The 18825-nt window shown below is 36.7% G+C and overlaps 1 protein-coding gene across 2 annotated transcripts in view; it reads left to right on the top strand.

The window, feature by feature from the left end:
* The window catches only part of NELL2 (neural EGFL like 2), a 393863-nt gene that overhangs the window by 141551 nt on the left and 233487 nt on the right, over positions 1–18825 (top strand). For both annotated transcript variants that reach the window (XM_042992139.1, XM_042992138.1), the window contains exons 5-10: positions 2892–3065; positions 3152–3248; positions 6061–6133; positions 6304–6386; positions 7272–7400; positions 8878–8980. In XM_042992139.1, coding sequence (XP_042848073.1) covers positions 2892–3065; positions 3152–3248; positions 6061–6133; positions 6304–6386; positions 7272–7400; positions 8878–8980 — 659 coding nt within the window. The remainder of the gene's footprint in view (positions 1–2891; positions 3066–3151; positions 3249–6060; positions 6134–6303; positions 6387–7271; positions 7401–8877; positions 8981–18825) is intronic.

Raw genomic sequence — 18825 nt, 5'->3', positions numbered from 1 at the left:
TTACAGAATGTCATTTGTTATCAGATTTTATTTATCATATCTCTTCTGTTGAGGAATTTTTAATTTTTTGGTAGTTAAAAAATAGTTAGTCTGTGTTTTATTTTAGTTTCTGTTTTATCCAGTTTATTTTCTCTTCCAATTATAGCTAATTTCCTTCTTCTACAAGATTATTCCCAGCAGCATACAAACATGAGTAGTATTTCTTACCAATTAAAGACGGATCTCCTTTGACTACATGTTTTTCCATAGCCACCTTCCCATTTCTCCAAAATGTCTACATTTGCCTCTTATTTCTGTCTGCCTCTTCTCTCTTGACCCTACTTCAAGCAGACTTTATTCCCTATATGGTTTTCTGAAATAATTTTAGGGTTATCAAACACGTCTGTTTTGCTAAATCCAGTGGTTAAGACTTCATCTTCCTGGCGTTCTTGGCAGCAGTTAATACAGTTGATTACCTCCTCTTTCTTGAGGTAGCTTCTTCATCATTAGGCCTCTGAGTCACCACTCTCATTTTTAGCTCCTTTAATCTTATTAGCCACATTTATTGGTTTGCTTTGCTGGTTCCTTCTCAAAATGTTCAAGCATTCTTCATGGCTGTGCCTTCGTGGCTTTCAGTGTAATCTTTATGCCTATGATTTCCCAATTCCTCTCTCCATGTCAGACTTTGCAGATCTAAGTATTCTATGTATCGTCTTCAGTGTTCATTAAGTACCTTAAACATGACATAGCTGAGTTAAAAACTTGATTCAAAGTACCTTAGCTTTCCTTCATTTGAGAATGTCTTGATTTCTCCTTCATTTCTGAAGGATGTTTTTGGTGAGTATAAGATTCTGGACTAAAACCTTTACTTTCATCCCATGAACACTATTGTGCCACTTTCTTCTGGCTTCCATTGTTTCTGCTGAGGAATCCACTACCACTTTAATTGTTTTTCCCTATTGATAGCTTGTCAATTTTTTTCTGGCTGCTTTCAATGCTTTTTTCTTTGTTTTTGGTCAGAAGTTTAATGATAATGAGTATTTATATTAATTCATCTTGTTTGGAGGTTTCTTAGAGTCTTAAATCTGTGAGCTTATGTCCCTTCTCAAGTTTGGGAAGTTTTCAGTCATGATTTTATCTAGTACTTTTTCAGTATACCCTCTTTTTCCTTGTTTATGGACTCTACTTATATGAATGTTAGATCTTTTGTTATAGTAATTCAGGTCTCTGAGCCTGTTCATTTTTTTTAGTCTATTTTTATCTCTATTCAGATTGGATTATTTTTGTTCTATCTTCAGTTAGCTAGTTCTTTTCTTGGCCCTCTCCTTTTATTGTTTAGCCCATCCTTTGAGCTTTTTTATTCCAGTTGTATTTTTCAATTTTAAAACTTCCATTTGGTTCTTTTTTATATGTTTATTTTGTTCTTCTGTTTGCTGAGGCTTTCTATTTTTTCATTTGTTTCAAGTGTGCCCAAATATGTTGATAAGTTCTTGTTTTTATCAAAGTGTCTTCAAAATCTTTGCTAGGTATTTCTAACATCGCTATCATTATGGTGTTGATATCTTTTGACTGTCTTTTTTTCATTAAATTGTAGATCTTCTAGAGGCCCCTGGGTGGCTCAGTCAGTTAAGCGTCTGACTTCAGCTCAGGTCATGATCTCCTGGTTTTTGGGTCTGAGCCCCACTTCCAGCTCTGTGCTGACAGCAGACCTGGAGCCTGCTTCGGATTCTGTGTCTTCCCCTCCCCCACTCACAGTCTGTGTGTGTGTCTCTCAAAAATAAATAAATAAACATAAAATTTTTTTAAAAATTGGAGATCTTCTTGGTTTTTGGTATGGCATATGATTTTCAATTGACAACTAAGCATTTCATAGAAGTTCTGAGACTTGTATCTTATTTGAATTCCCTGTTTTAGCTAGTTTTCTGTGACATTGATCCGGTAGGAGACGGGAAACTGTCATCTTGTTACTTCCAGGTGGAGGACGTTCCCCATTTGGTCTTTTATTGCAAACTGAAAGGGAGCTTGTATTATTTCTGCATGGGGGTGGAAGTTCCAACTCCCCACTGACACTGTGGTTGGGGTGGTCTCATTACTGCTGGGTGATGGTAAAAGTTCTGACTCTCCCCTATGTCTTGTCTGACACGATTCCAGTAAAAAGGGGGCGATATGCTTTGTTACTGCCAGATGAGGATGGAAGTCCAGGCTCCTCCCCATGTGGTCTCCACTGATACCATATTCGGGAGTGGGGGTGTTCTCATTACTGGTTGGCTGCGTTTAAAGTCTTGGATCTCTACTTGGCCTTTTTTGTCATTACCCTAGTAGAGGTGTTGGGTACCTAATTTCTGCCTGAAGAAGGTAGAAATCTAGGCTCCGCTAGCCTTTACTAGCCTGGTTGGGGATGGGACCATAGTTGTTTTCTGTGGTGTTTGTCTGGAATAGAGTGGTTATTCTCTAAAAGATTTTCTCTTACTAGCCTTCCCATTCCCTGGCACTTGGTTAGAGACAGCAAGTTTTTCTGGAATATATATACACCTATATATACATATATATGTAATTTATTTATATATAATAAATACACACACATATAAATATATATATGTAATTTATTTATTTGGGGGTCTGCATCACTTAGTATTTCCAGGTTGCTGGCTTCTTTAGCTCCAAGTCTGGGGATATGAGGCAAAAAGAAAACCTAGGAAACCGCCACTTTGGGTCCTGCAGTCCTTCACTGATTTTCTTTCTCTATTCCATATTTTAGACTCTTCTTATGTTTGTTTTATAATATAATGTTTAGTTGTACTCAATGGGAGGAGTTCGGAAAACATATACTCAATCTTTGTGGAGATGGAGGTCTTGTCCATAATTTTTGAACTTTATTTTCAAGGTGTCCCATATGCTTCTTCTCTATGCAGGTACCTAGAACTGGAAAGCAGTGGCCACCGGAATGAAGTCAGACTTCATTATCGCTCAGGCAGTCACCACCCTCACACGGAAGTATTTCCTTACATTTTGGCTGACGATAAGTGGCACAAGCTCTCTTTAGCCATCAGTGCTTCCCATTTGGTTTTACACATTGACTGCAATAAGTAAGTGAAATGTTCTCAGTTCAGGAAGTGGAAGATTCTATAAAATTAGTGTTCACTCACATTATTTGATGTTTCTTTTTTTGCAGGATATATGAAAGAGTGGTGGAAAAGCCCTCCACTGACTTGCCTCTGGGCACAACATTTTGGCTGGGACAGAGAAATAATGCACATGGATATTTTAAGGTATTTTTTGGCTAAGGGCGGATCATAACATGTAAATATAAATGCTTTCTAATTAGTTTGGAAAATTATGTTTTGCTCTTTGTGGTGTGAAACAAAATAATTTGATTTGTGTATATTTTTTTCTATTTGTGTCTATTTTTTGGACACTAATGTTTTATTTAGGTGGCCTACAGTATTTTCTCTTTTTTCCTGAATAAATTTGATCTTTAGACATTACAGAGATGATCACAACTTTGCAATCAGGAAATTAACATATCATTATTGAGATTAGGCATTCAAAGTCATAAAAACCTAAGATGTTAATATACAAATAAACTGTCTACCATTGAAACATAACCTTTGCTCATACTTTTACAGGGATGTTAATAATAGAGGATTGAAAACGTTTCAGTATTCACCATTCAAGGTCTTTCTGTATTCAGAAAGTGAAAAGAGAATATATATATATATATATATATATATATATATGCACAAATCTGTCAAAACTAGAAAGCAGTCATAACTTGTACCTTTTTTTAGTGTCTACTTAGAGACACGCTCCATAGAATTTCATCATTTTAGATGATCTAAAAGACATCCCAGTTAAATTTCTTTATCTTAAGGATGAAGAAATAAAGTCCAGAAAATTGCTTGACTACAAGCCCATAGTGTAATCATTTACCCCCAGGGACTATGACAGTGCCTATAATATAGAAGTGACTCAGAAAATGATTGTTAACTGAAGAATAATAGGTTCTGTGTCCGACTCCTGGATTTCTGGGTAGAGTAGGTACCAGTAATTTTGAAACTGTGTTCTAACTAAGGTTTGTAATCCTGGGAAGGTGTTTTTAAAACTTACTTACACTGTTAGGGGTGCCTGTGTGGCTCAGTCGGTTGAGCGTCCGACTTCGGTTCAGGTCACGATCTCACGGTTCGTGGGTTCGAGCCTCGCATCGGGCTCTGTGCTGACAGCTCAGAGCCTTGAGCCTGTTTCAGATTCTGTGTCTGGCTCTCTCTCTGTCCCTCCCCCACTTGCACACTGTCTCCCTCTGTCTCAAAAATGAATAAACATTAAAAAAAAATTAAAACTTACACTGTTAGTTACCTGGAAACCAGGTGCCTTGTATATATTATTCTCGAATCTTATGTAGGTTTTGATGTGGGCTCTTTTTTTTTTTTTTTTTTCTCTTTTACATGTGCGTAGGCCTGCTCAGGGGCATTAAGTGACTTGCCCAAAGCCAGTCATAAGAAATTGATTCCATGCTTACGGGTCCTAAGAAAATCAGTGCTTTTTTCCCATGTTAGGGATGACAAATTTGTAGATGCCACGTCTCTCCTCTATTTAACCATGATGGTCTTTCCCATGGAGCTTGGATGCGGCCTCAGAATCCTTCTTACACATCAATTATGTGTACTATTCTAGGGGTTATAATTTTTATTGTAGAGTGACTTGTGTCCAGTGGAGTTGTACAGTGCACAGATTGTATAACTGTACATGGTAGCATTGTTTTCATTTTGCTGTTTCCAAGTGATAGGAGTTTGTACAAAAGTTGCCTTTTTAATCCAAACTCCTAGCAAACAACAGATCTAGAAATTCCACACAGTATACTAAAATATTTATCATCCACATTGACAGTCTTCTTATACTATGCTATTAATTGCATTAAACATATAGGAGATATTAGCCAGTATTTGGTATATTTTGTAGGTACATTAAAAATTATCTTGAGAATATGTTGGTACTGTCCTCCTGTCATTAAACATTCTGTTTGCATTTTTCAAAGGAATAAAACAAAATTTTAATTGAAAATATATATAAAGTTGATGAAAGAAGAGAGAGGGATGGTAAGTGAAAGAGACAGCTGGAGTATGTCTGATGAGGTCATTTTTGAGCTACCATTGGTCTTCGGTTTAAGAGCCCAGGAAGGTGGAAGCTAATTAAACCTTAGTGACTAAAGATACACGTAAATTCTACCTGTAAACATGTGCTGTGGCCCTCTGTGTAAATGGGTCATTTCTAGCTGGAATTTTTTTTTTTAATTTCACGCTGAACATTCTGTACTTTTAAGGACTTCTTGCTAAGTCTTGCTGCAGCTGTATAATGAATCTGTTGTCCTTTATAAATTGAGAAATTAGTGGGGGCACTTGGGTGGCTCAGTTGGTTAAGCATCTGACTCTTGATTTTGGCTCAAGTAATGATCTCATGGTTTGTGAGATTGAACTCCATTATCAGTGCAGAGCCTGCTTGGGATTCTCTCTCCCTCTCTCTCTGCCCCTTCCCCTCTCTTTCAAAATAAATAAATAAAAACATTTTTAAAAAATTAAAAAAAAATAGATTGAGAAATTAGTTTGAAAATTTCCAACTGAAAGATGAGAAATGCTCAAATGAGCATTGCTCTTATGACTCAGTTTTTCTGTCTCTTCCTTTCTGATGATTGCAGTTAATTTAAAATTGGTACCCGTTTCACTGTTGCTGAAACCAGAAGTGATTTTTCGGGTTGATTTTTAAAGGTCATTTTCAAGCCTTTCTCCAGTGGCTAACTAAAAATAACTTCTCAAAACAACATGACTGTTCCCTCTTAATTATATCTTGACATTTAATCTTAAGGCTTTAAAAATATTATCAATAGGAGAATATGTGGGTAACCATCTATTTTGCCTGATGTATTATTTCTTTCCCTTTGGTTTGGAATAGAAGTAATGTATTCAAAAAGATGTTGTTCAGGGATCTTGGTGAGTCTATCTTGTAATGTTTTCCTTCATGAACTTGACTGTACAACATAATTTGGGTAGATGAAAGTAATATGTCTTTTTTAAAATTTTTCGCACACAGGGTATAATGCAAGATGTGCAATTACTTGTCATGCCCCAAGGATTTATTGCTCAGTGCCCCGATCTTAATCGCAGTAAGTCCATTAGTTCTTGCACTGTGTGATGAAAAGTGTGCTTCTTGCTTAATTTTGTCCAGAATGTCAGTTTGAAATTGGAGTTCCCACATATTAGTTGTCAGCATAGACTTAACTAGATTGACCTCCTTATAAATACAACTTGACCAATGTAGTGTTTGTAATTCCAGCCTGTCCAACCTGCAATGACTTCCATGGGCTCGTGCAGAAAATCATGGAGCTGCAGGACATTTTAGCCAAAACATCAGCCAAGGTAAAAGCTACTTAGAAATATAGTGTGGGGAGCTCAAGATCCTTGATGTTCTTTATAGTTTTTTTTATAACCACAAATGTTCACCTTTGAGACTTTTCTTACACTATATTGTTTGTTGGCATCGAATCTGGATCTCTGCTCGAGGAAAGGGCTTATAAATATTCAAACCCTAGCCATCTGTATAGCACATGATTCAGTAAATCATAAATGAGACTGATTACCTGGTTTTTACACTGCTTATTACAGTAGAATTTATTGTTTATTTTAGTTTTCATTATTATTTATTTTTACTTATTTTTCTTTGTAAGGACAGAGGTGAGGGGGCTTTGTAAAGAATATGGACACTAGAATTTTGCCAAGGAAATGTTCCCACAAATGCTTTCTACTGCAGTGTTGCTGTTGTAGGAGTATTCACTGTCCTATGCATGTTTCAAGTTTACTTGCAATTTCACCAGATTGTTTTTCATCTTGCACGGTAGTTACTGGGAACCTGCAAGTTGTGGCGTGATTTTTTTTCTGGCACAATATAAGTTCTGAAATTTGTTTTTTTTTTTTTCACTTGAGTAAACATATTCATGAAATGAGACATTTTTAAAAGTGGAAAATGCTTTTCTCATTGTGAATGATGCCATTTTTACGTAGCCTTCATTTATATCCTATAAATTATGCTTTTTTTTTTTCAAAAGGCAGGAACCAAATTTACAAAAAGAAAGGGGGGGATCTTTTCTCTTTTAAATTTTGGCTTAAACATATTTGTAAAATAATAGATGAGCACAGCTATCATTACTGCTATACGCTGAAAAAAATGAGATGCCTCCTGATGTATTTTGCATTTCTGTGTTGCTGGAATGGTGAACAATACAAACCCCTTCCTTTGTGCCACAGCTGTCTCGAGCTGAGCAGCGAATGAATAGATTGGATCAGTGCTATTGTGAAAGGACCTGCACCATGAAGGGAACCACCTACCGAGAATTTGAGTCCTGGACAGACGGCTGTAAGAACTGCACATGCCTGGTAGGGCTTCTGCTGGAGTTCACACTAAGGGAACTCAGATGCCCCAACTCTTTAAAAATTTATTAAAACAATGTAATCATGAAAATTTCAAGACCCATTTCCTCAAGACACAACACTAAAGTGCCAGCAAACCTGGTCAAATCTAAAGAACTGTGTGTTGCATTATTAAAGACACTTTCTAGCCTATAAAGATGATTATGGTTTAGGAATGCTATAAAGTTTAAGTTTATTTGTGCACACATGAAGTTAGCAATTTAAATTGGGTTAGTAAAGGTGATCCCCAAAGGATTCTATCTGTTATCCTTTACATTTTGAGGGATTTTCCCCTCATGTGTTTATTAACGCATTTAATAAAACTAAACTCTATGCAGCATGAGATATTATGACCAGATTGGATCATACCAAAAATTAATGGAATTTAAATACATAAGATAATCTTTAAATGCTTACAAATACAGTGGAATAAAAATTAGATGACTTAAATAAATATGACTTCTCTAATTGCACACTATTAAAGTAGGAATATTTAGTGCATTATTCTTTCAAAAGTAGATTCATTTTCAAAGAAAAGTTCAAGACTAGCTCGGTTTTGAACGTTTACATTTCATCTGAATTCATCTGTTAAAACTCATTTACTGGAAAGAAGCCAGAGGTCTGTGTGAATTAGCCTATAAAAAGGCATTTCTCCAAGTTCAGCAAGTTTGTTCAAAAACAGAATATTGTGCATGTTAAAAAGTCAAAGATACGTCTGAAATTAGTCATATGTGTGTGCATGTGCGTGCATGCATTATATAATTTCTGTTCAGAAACATATTCTGGTCCCAGAAAAATTATAGCACTTTGCAAATACAGTAAAGCCTTCCCAACCTGATAATGGGGGACAAAAATTGACTTGAGTAAAATGCAAGATGTGTATAGTGAGGTCAGTGAGGTGACTGGAGAAACAGCTACCTGCCTGAGTGACCTCCGGGAATTAATTCCCTGACATACTGTTTGCATTTTGGTGCTTCTTGTGGTGATTGTCAGCACTGCCCTGTGGAGGTGCTTAACCATCCACGGGAAGATTCTGGGTCCTGAGACTGCGTCTGCAGGATGGCAGCAGCTATTCCAGAAATCTGGTTTGTTGGTTCTCATTTAGTGAGTAATCTGGGCGGACGTGAGGCTTACCCCTTGCTTCCTGTTTCACTGTCAGTGTGTTCCCGACCCATGTTCTCATCCACCTCACAACAGAAGGGAGAACGCTATCTATTAGGATCGTCACTGGACAGAAGATGGGAGCCAGTCACCAGCTGTGTTACGACCCACTCTGTATTACTGTGGGTCTCTGTATCATGGGTTTTACTGTGTAAAAACCAGAGGATAGTGGTATTTATGGCATTTTATGTGAAGAGTTTGAACCTTAAGAAACCGATTAAAAAATACTTCCAGGCTATCAAACTGCAACTTGGAAATTCTTTAAATATTATTTTCTTCTCAGAATGGAACTATCCAGTGTGAAACTCTGATCTGCCCGATTCCTGACTGCCCACTGAAGTCGGCTCTTGCATACGTGGATGGCAAGTGCTGCAAGGAATGCAAATGTGAGCATAACTTTTATGATGAATACTTTTTTTTTTTGCAAAAATACAGCTTCATATTAATAAATATGCACCCATCATTGGTTTGATCTGGGCAAGCTAAATGGCTTTTAGAAATGAAGCAAATAGGTAGAATATCTTCTGTACTCTGGTGATCAGTTGTTTTCCATTTAAAAATGCTATACTTGTATTTAACAGGAATATTTTTTCTCGGCGGGATCTGTTTTGTGTAGTGACAGTAGTAGGAAAGATATGTAAGAAATTTAGTGGTAGACATTCCCTCATTACACGACTTGATACAGATGCCTCCAAAAATAGGCTAAGGATGGTCCATACTCAGCCACGATGACCAAAGAAACCCACAATGCAAGTGACCTTTGATAGCAGACGCTATGCCAACTCCATTAGCTCAAACCACAGAGGTCCACGTTGTCATAGGACCGTCCAGTATGAATGGGGCCATGGTGTTAATTCATAAAAAAAGGCTCACACTACTGAGTGAGAAAGCTCTTTTGCCTTTAGTAGCTGTGCGGTTCACTTCTGATGGCAGGAAATGCTGTCTGAATTCATAGCTGTCTTGAAATGGGTTCTATATCATTTGTTCAATAACAGATTGTTGCATTTATGTTACTTGCACATTAAAAGACTGTCCTTAAATTCTTGTTAAAAGGAGCATTTAAAATTTACCTATTTTTGTACAAAAGAATAGTAACCTATGCAAACCGAGTGTTATAAAGTTTGTAGAATATACGGGACTATGTAAATGCAGACTAATCATCCATGTACATAGGAGGACAGAGAAGTAGGGGAGGGGATGGAAAGGGCGAGGGAAGGAGGGGAAAGAGAATGAATGTTTGCTTTTGCTAGGGCTTTTGTTCACCCTGCTCCATTTACCATTGCCATCTCCTACTCTGGTGAGGGTGATGAGTTATCAGGGAAAAATCAGGAAGTCGCTTTGTAGTCCATTGATTTAATTCCCTCAGGAGTTCATTTATATTCAATTTTATTAGACTTTCCATTGAAGCCAATCCATTTCATGAACGTACATTAGCCTAGTCAAGTAAGTTTGGCTGAACCAGGAAGGACTGAATGCAATTTTCTTACACATGTCACAAGCTAATTTCCTTGGTGAGGAGTAATCTGAGTTTTTCCTTGAACTTGTCTTAGTCCCTAAAAGCTTGTGGTGATGTTCTGTAGTTTTCTTTGTACATAGTTGGAGGCAGGAGGGGGAATATTCCTAACATGACAATAACGGGAATCAGACTTTTTGCTTTAACTTCTTTTTTATTCTTCTTTCCACATTTATTTCTACGTTGTTACCCCTGAATATAATAGATTTGCATTAAGTGATGTCAATTTTATTAGAGACAGGCTGATTGGAATAATGGACCATCATGATAGATGCATTAGTCAGAGTAGTGAATTTCAATTCTGATTTACCATTTGTCTCTTATTACCAACAGTAAGCTGCCTACTAAATCAGACAGTGCTTGAAATCTTCCCAACAACATGCATTTAGACTTAATGAAATGGTAAAATATTTTGAGATTTATTAATGCAGAGTACTCCTGGCAGACTTTGGTGTTAATGATTGAAAATCGATTGTGTTTGTCTCATATATAGTAGTGAAAGCTAAGTAATCAGTGAAGGTACCACAGCATCACTGAAGAAATGCCAAAATAATTTATTTGAGTCTTTCATTTTCTATCATTAAAAGTATTAAGGATAAAGTGACTTTGTCTTTCTGCTTATATTCAGTGATATGAGTGCCATGGAATACAGAGGTTTTGTGCCTGTATTTGTTTGTAGTTAGAGTATTCGAAGTGCTTCTAATTCTGATGAATTCAGCGTTTTACAAGAGCCAGCAAGAAATTTTCTGTAAACACCTACAGAATTTTTTTTCCCTAAGGGAAGTAAGAATTTAGTTCATATGGTAAATATTCCTAAAGATTATTTGGGAATGTGTCTCCCCATGCACAATTTAAAAGCTAGTCAGTAAAAATACTTCAGGAAATATGCTTCTGAAAAGTTTGCAAAAATTTGTTTTATAAAAGAAAAAAATAACATCTAAAATAAATTTAATAATCATTAACTGACTTGTTTAGATTGTTCAGATTTTCATATGTGCTGAGAGTAGCAAATAGCTATGAGAGAGGGGAGGGGGGAGAAAGAGAGAGAGAGTCTCACTGTTTCATATGAGGGGAAGGAAACATCTCATTTTCTTATGTACATTTTCTCAGTATTATCATTGCTCTATTTTATGAGAACTTCATTTCAGTGGAGTATAAATTAAGCTGTGTGGTTTTTATTTTTAAAAAGAGAAACCGAAGCCTTCCTCTTATACCCTGCACTCATCCTGTCTTTGCAGCTCTTGCTCGATAGCCTTTGTAATGACATAAAATTAACAAAATATATTCTTTACTGAGAACTGCTTAAAGAGATTAATCACTTGTTTCTAAAGTCCTTGGAAGGGAAAACGTATAACCCAACTGCTGAATTTTACTCTGCCAAGATTGAAATGAACAAAAGAAGTGCATGTGGCAAGTCGGTTTTTGGTGTTCTTTATTCAATGCTTTCAGGCTTGCTTCGGCAGAGTTTTGTGCAACTCTGAGCAGCCCTGTTTTGCAGTCTGCTTTATATTTTCCCTCTGTAACTTCAGCTTTAGCTCTTTATCCAAATGTAAATACTGGTGAATAGTAAGAAGGTTGTTGTTCTGGGAAAGAAGTCAGAGAGAACCAAGCCTGTTACTTTCCTTTATTTGAATCTACGAAGGGAAAGTGCTGGAAGGAGGGGCTAAGCCTCTTCCTGCCCCCACCCTTGAGCTATTGTGGTGGAGTTAAACTGAAACAGAAGTTCTAAAGGCAGAAATGCCAACACTAAATAATTAAGGCAGCGATAATCACAGCGCAATGAAGTCATCTCACTTCCATCGGTTGTTCCTCGTTTGAGCTTCACAACAACTGTAGGAGGCAGGCATTGCTTCCATCTTCCTAATAAGAGTGAGTGCACGACTTTTCCAAGAACACACAATTGATTAGAAGTCCCAGAGAAGTTCCATTTAGAAGTGCTGTGCTTTTCAAGCCTGCTTCCTTCTTTAAAACCATCTGCGACAATTAATCTAAGTAATCTACTTTTATCCGCTGGTAACTCAGCTTGCCATGCAAAACCATTGAGAGTCCTGGCTGAGTCTAGGCTGCTTGCAAAGTAAGCAGGATTTTCCTTTCTCCCTCTCTTCTCCCCTTGCAGACACCATCCCTGCATCCTTTACCCCAGTCACAGGCTCTCAACTAGTCAACAATGAGACTGACGGACACAGATGCAAGTTAACTCTAGAAAATGCAAAGTATAAATATTGTGGGTGACTTTAACTCTGAAACAGGATGAGGTCCAACTAATTGAAGTATGTAAAATCTCAGTCTAAGTTAAAAAAACAGTTGTCAGAAAATAATTGACGTAACTTATAGCAAACAGAAAGTTACAGAAAGTCAACTGAAATAAAAAAAAAATTCAGTAATCTGAACTAATACTATAAGGTCTTTTGCAGAAGAGGCTGTGTTTAAAACAACAATAACAAGGAAGGCCGATTTCCCCTCTTTTTCTAGAGCAGCACCAAATATGGGAAATGTGAATGTGACCATCAAAATTGGCTGGTGCTTGTTCAGTAGCGATAGTTTTTTTAATTAGTACTGTCTCAGAGAGGCCAGATTTATATGAATAAATTAAAATCATCATTCCTTTGATTGAACAAAATCAGAGTTTCAATCCATAACATAGATGACATTTTCACATGCTCTGTGGTGATTAGACAACAGATTGTATTAAAGTCAATTTAAAAAGTCCTGTCAGCTTAGATAAAATGGAGTTCTTATACTGTCTTTGCATATTGAGTAGTTAAGTATGTGAGTAATAGAGTGAGATTTTCTGGGTTTGTATTCTGGCCCTAGCAGAATTAGCTGTGCAGTTTGGGTCAAGTTATCAAACCTCACAGAGCCTCAGTTTCCTTATCTGTAAAAGGAAGAGAACAGTTATACCTATTTTATGGGGTTAGTATGAAATGTGAGGACTGAATAAGTAATACATATGTATAAAGTGGCTAAAACCATGTCAGCTATTATTGTTTTGTTAAAAGAACTCTGTTTTTATTCATGAAAGTACAAAGAAGTGAAACCATCTCATTGAGTCATAGATATAAAGCTACACAGGACCTTAGAGATCTTCAAAACAGTCATTTGCTTTTGGGGAGGTAAGGCTTCATTATCTCTATATTACAGAGGAATAATGAAGCCAGGGGGATTAAATGACTTTTCTAAAATCACACAGTATATAATGCAAGGTAATTATTTTTTTCCAAATTGTGTTCTGATGTATGAGACTACGCTTTTCAAGGCCACTCTCTTCCTCAGTATTTTGGATAAGTCTTGACCAAGGCTGATACTAAGAACCAATTTATCATGCATTTTGTATTCTTTTATGTCTGGCTTCTTCCATTCAAAATCCTGTTTGTGAGATCCATCTATATTTTTCCATGTAGATGTCAATTATTCATACTTATTGCTATATATATTCTACTTGCATTAATGTACCATGATCCAGTCTATTACTGAAGGACAGTTTGGGGCTATATAAATAGTCCTTCCAGGGGCACCTGGGTGGCTCAGTCAGTTGAACATTCAACTTCAGCTTAGGTCATGATTTTGCGGCTTGTGAGTTCGAGCCCCACGTCAAGCTCTGTGCTGACAGCTCAGGGCCTGGAGCCTGCTTCGGTTTCTATCTCCCTCTCTCTCTCTGCCCCTCCCCACTTGCGCTCTGTCTCTCAAAAATAAGTAAACATTAAAAAAATAGTTAAAAAATACTTCTTCTATAAACATTCTTTACATGTTTTTTGGTGTTATGCATGCTTGATGGGTATATACCTGAGTAGAACTGTTTGTTCATAGGTTAAGACTGTTTTATCTAATGGTAAAACTGTTTTAACCTCTTGTAAAATTGTTTTGACAAACCATTTTCTAAAGTGGTTATACCAGTTTACTCTGCCGCCACTATATGAAAGTTCCCATTGTTGTACACCCATACTCACACTTGGCATTTTTTATCTTTTTTATTTTAAGCATTATGATAAATGATGTTGGTACATGATATTATATTGTAGTTTACATTTGCATTTCCCTGGGGCACCTCTGTGGCTCAGTCAGTTAAGTGTCTGACTTCAGCTCAGGTCATGATCTCATGGGTTGTGAGTTCAAACCCTGTGTCAGGCTCTGTGCTGACAGCTCAGAGACTGGAGCCTGCTTCAGATTCCGTGTCTCCATCTCTCTCTGCCCCTCCTCTGCTCACACTCTTTCTCTCTCTCCCTCAGAAATAAATTAAATGCTAAAAAAAGTTTTTTTTAAATAGAAGAATAAATTTGCATTTCCCTGATGACTAATGAAGATGGTAAACTTTTCATATATTTATGGGTATTTTCATTAATTTAATTTAATTTTTAAATTTTCATTAATTTTAAATAATAGAAAAGTAGATTATATTATATGTTCATTTTCCAAAGAGACTAGTTTGGGAGATTTAACTCTTTTATGTTCACATTAGTGTGCAAATACGGATGATTCTAGCTCTGTCACTTAAACTGCATAGAAAAGTGGGGACAGAGATTAAATGACTGCCACTTATGTAATTTGGAGATTTTTCAAAAATGGAGTGACAGTGCAATAAAACTGATTCAGAGACTTCTGAATATGTAAATATGGGGATGAGGAACAAAAACCAGTGGGATATAATTCACCAAGAGCTTCTTTGTTCTTGGAATAAAGAAAACAATTATATAATATATATAGGTTACATTAAAAAAGAAAATCATTTTGGAGCAACACAACCAATAAACTTAGCTGTCTCTACAGTAATGCTGGAAGCATGGGAAGTATGCAGTATGCACGTGAGATTCTCATGCATGAACACAGTTATAAATTAGTTGGCATTATGGAGACACAAGGGGCTACATGGCCAGAATGCCAGTGCTGACTGAGGCATTCCTCAATAATGTAAAAGATAGAAATAGCAATCAAAAGGACAATGTGTTGTTTTACTATCAGAGGCAGTATTTTTAGAAAGCTTTCTGAAAATCTGTAGTTATTAGAGAATATTATGTGACAGCGAACAATTGAATGAGCTGAAACCTTATGGTGTTGCAATAATCATGTGTACAACCTTGGTGTACCTCTTGGGAGCTTAGCAGGGATAATCTAAAACTAGCCCCCTCAAACAGAGGGCAGGGGGAGACTGAAGAAAGAGGCAGGCCAGTCCAGGTTGGTAGGTGGAAGTTTTAATAATAGCAAAGGGAACTTAGAGATGAGGCTTGTCTTGGGTGGCAAGATGAATGGATTCCTGCAATTGCCCTCAAATCTTCAAAGTGTATAAAGAGGCCCTAATTGGATTCAGTCACGTATACAGTCTGTAGTGCAGATGTTTTTAACCCCACATCATTATCTCAAGGCTAAGCCCTTGGATCATTTCGGGAGTGAGGAAGGCAAGCAGAATCCACGTTCTAAGGCAGAGGAGGAGGTGAGGATCCTCCGAGTGCCTGGGTCCAGCTCCTGGGTCAATCAGTGGTCATGTTTTTTTGATGTTGTTCCCCAACATTTGGTTTGGGTTCAGTCTCTTCTCCCCTAAATTAACTTAATTTAGCATTTAAAGTAATATTGGATAAGTTGTAGAATTAATATACTATAAATATACTCTAAATCTATATGCATATGTGAAAAAAGGGCAAGAAAATAGTCCACTTATGCCTTACTTATTCAAGGTAATTAAGCTTATGGTAAGGAATATTTTCACTAAAGACAAATCAACTACGTTTTATTAAAGAGAGTTCATCAAGGTAGTCCTGTGGGCTTCTTAAACACTACAATTAATTTTTGCTAATACTTTTTCATAAACTCTTCAAAAATGCAGTTGGTCATGCTATCTTTCAATATCTTGATAAATGTCAAATCAGTGGAAAAATACTGAACTGGCAATTTATCAATAAGCAAGAATAATTAACAGTATAGCTTTCAGATTAATGACTATAGGAGACATTGCATGATACATTTTAATGACCTTTAGAAAAACAAAAAAATGACTGTTAGTAGTCAGCTTGTATCAGAGCTGGGATGCCAGGAAAAGGCAGAGCTGAATCAGAGGATGATGACAGTGTCACAATGATTTAGTTTCTGTGTCTTCTACTCCACAGTCCAAAGTAGTATAAAGTTATCTGACTCTATCATTCTTCATAATCCTAGTATAGCATTTTTAATGTTTTAACCTAAAAATAATGCATGCATACAATAAATATTCAATCCATCCAAAAAGATATAAAATAAAACATAAAAATCTCCCTTTTTCTTCCTCCTCTCGCAAACTTTTAGTCCTTGTGTATCCTTCCAGATGATTCTCAGTGCACCCACTCACATATGCATGTGTAGGCTTTTCATATACGGTAAATGATATCACACATTTTCCTGGACTTTATCCTGGAGATTTTTGCATATCAACTAACTTTTTAAACGGCTGAATATTACTCCAATGTATGGCTTATTATAGTTTTATTTTTTCTCCATCACAGGATATTTTAGTTTGTTGTTGTTTTTCTTATTAAAAATGATATTGCAGGATATCATTTATAAATAGTCTTGGTGCATTTAAAAAGTGTTTATTTATGTATTTTGAGAGAGAGAGGGAAAGCATGAGCTGGGGAGGGGCAGAGAGGGAGAGGGAGAGAGAAATTCCCAAGCAGACTCCACTCTTGCATGGAACCCAGTGTGGGGCTCAATCTCACAACTGTGAGACGGTGACCTGAGCCGAAATCAAGAGTCGGACACTTAACCCACTGAGCAACCCAGATACCCCAGTCTTGGTGCATTTTTATGTGGTCTTACCTACAGGGAGAATTGCTAATGATGGAATTGCTGGGTCAAAGATTATGGCACTTTTAAATATTGCCAAGTTTGCCAAATTACTCCACAAAAAGCTGGTTCCCCCTTCCACGAGGAGCACTAGGTGGCAGTGCTGAGGGAAACCTGAAAACATTTGTCTCTTCAGTGTCAGTAGGTCTTTAAAAGGGCATCAGGATGGCTTTTTTCTCTTTATGCAGCAACCTTGACAAGGTAATATCAATTCATGGGAGATCCTTTAATAAGAGATAGATGGTCTATGGCAGGCTGAACTTGCTTGTTTTACTGCAATATTGTCTAGTATGAGTTTGTATGAGATTATTGTTAAAATTAATTGCTGTTCTGTATCTTCAGTAAATTCCATAGATGGCAAAGAATATACTGAATCTATTTTTTTTCTGAAATGAGCATAGTTTTCCAGAAGACATAACACTGGGTGCTGCCCTCTGATTCTGAGGCATTATGCTGTGCCTATTTAATCATCTTTTATTTTAAAATAATAGAGAGTATTCAGCCTCTAGTTCTTCACTTTGGATTGTAATTTCTCTTCATTATTAAGATTCTTGAATAAATGTATTTTGTGGATTTTTGTTATTTTCCATGCTCCATTACATTTTCTCAAAAGAATTTCTCTGCGCATCTAATGACATTGTTTAAATGGCCTAAAACTCTTCAGAAAAAAGCTTTATGCAAATCTGTCCGTAATAGTAATTAAATCATGGTGTCTAACACAACTCTAGGAAACCAAAAGTGTGACTCTTTAGGTGATCAGGAGGGTAGTCTTCCTTAGTGGTGTAAGGCTTTGAAACAAGTGAGGAGATTTCAGATTTATAGCAAAGCAAAAGAGTGATCATCTAGATATCATTCATATGAGACTCAATTTAAAAGAGAAGAAAAACACTTATGTTAGGCAGAAAAATACAGCTTCTTATCTGAAGTGTTGTTAGGTAACTGTTTTAAAAATGGGCTTATTTTCTTCTCAATAGAGATCATACAAAATGGCATTTTGAAGTCAGAATAGGAAAAATAAGATATGTGCCATTTAAAGCAGCTTACAAGTTGATTTTGGCAATTATGTAGAAAGTAGAAACTCGGATAGAACCATTGCATAATAGAAGTAAGTGCACATCACAGCGCCCATTGCCTAAGAAAGTTACAACACCTACCGTCCTAGCAAAACGTATAAAATGGTAATTTGGCCACACTGGACTCCCTGCTGGATGCCTTGAATACTTTGTGTGGCCTGTGTTGTCCAGAACATATTTACGGACTGTATAAAATTAGCATAGATTAAAAATTAAATGCAGAAAACACAATGATATAGGAGTTCAGTGTGAGGAAGGGTCAGAAAGGAATTTTCTTTCTCAGTTTAGAGACGGTTTTGTGATAGAGTGCAATTCAGGCACATTTCATTGTGTGCAAAAGCTGGCCCCAAATTCAAAACTATTTAACTATAGAAAAAAGGCACATGAAATCACATGAAATTGCTGTAAGAAATTGTTCTGGAGTTAGAGGCCGTAGGAATGGGACTGCATCCAACTCAGGAACGTTAGGCTTGTGAAATATCTGTTTGTAGGAATGGCTGCTGTAATTCCATGGCTTGCTCCTCGAATATTCTACCCACATTATGTACTAGAGTCTTTGCCTAGGTCTTGCTTCTACATGGTAGCAGCTCCTACCCACACCCTCTTCACCCCAGTTACCGAAACTGTTGCCTCTACTGGGGAACTGGCTACTTGGTCTCTGGAGTTTTGGCCTAAGTCATAAGGCCATACAAATATTTTTAGGATTTGGAGTTCAGATCTTGGGCTTACTGTTTGTTTTAGACTTCAGTTATACTGATAGTGTAAAAAAAAAAAAATTCTGGGCTGGCTGGCTTCGGAATGGCCCTCACTTATAAATACTTTTTCAAGTTGTAAAGAG

This window comes from Panthera tigris, chromosome B4 (genome assembly GCF_018350195.1).
Source record: "Panthera tigris isolate Pti1 chromosome B4, P.tigris_Pti1_mat1.1, whole genome shotgun sequence".
In the NCBI taxonomy this organism is placed as follows: Eukaryota; Metazoa; Chordata; class Mammalia; order Carnivora; family Felidae; genus Panthera; species Panthera tigris.
This window is presented reverse-complemented; position numbering and strand designations above follow the sequence as displayed.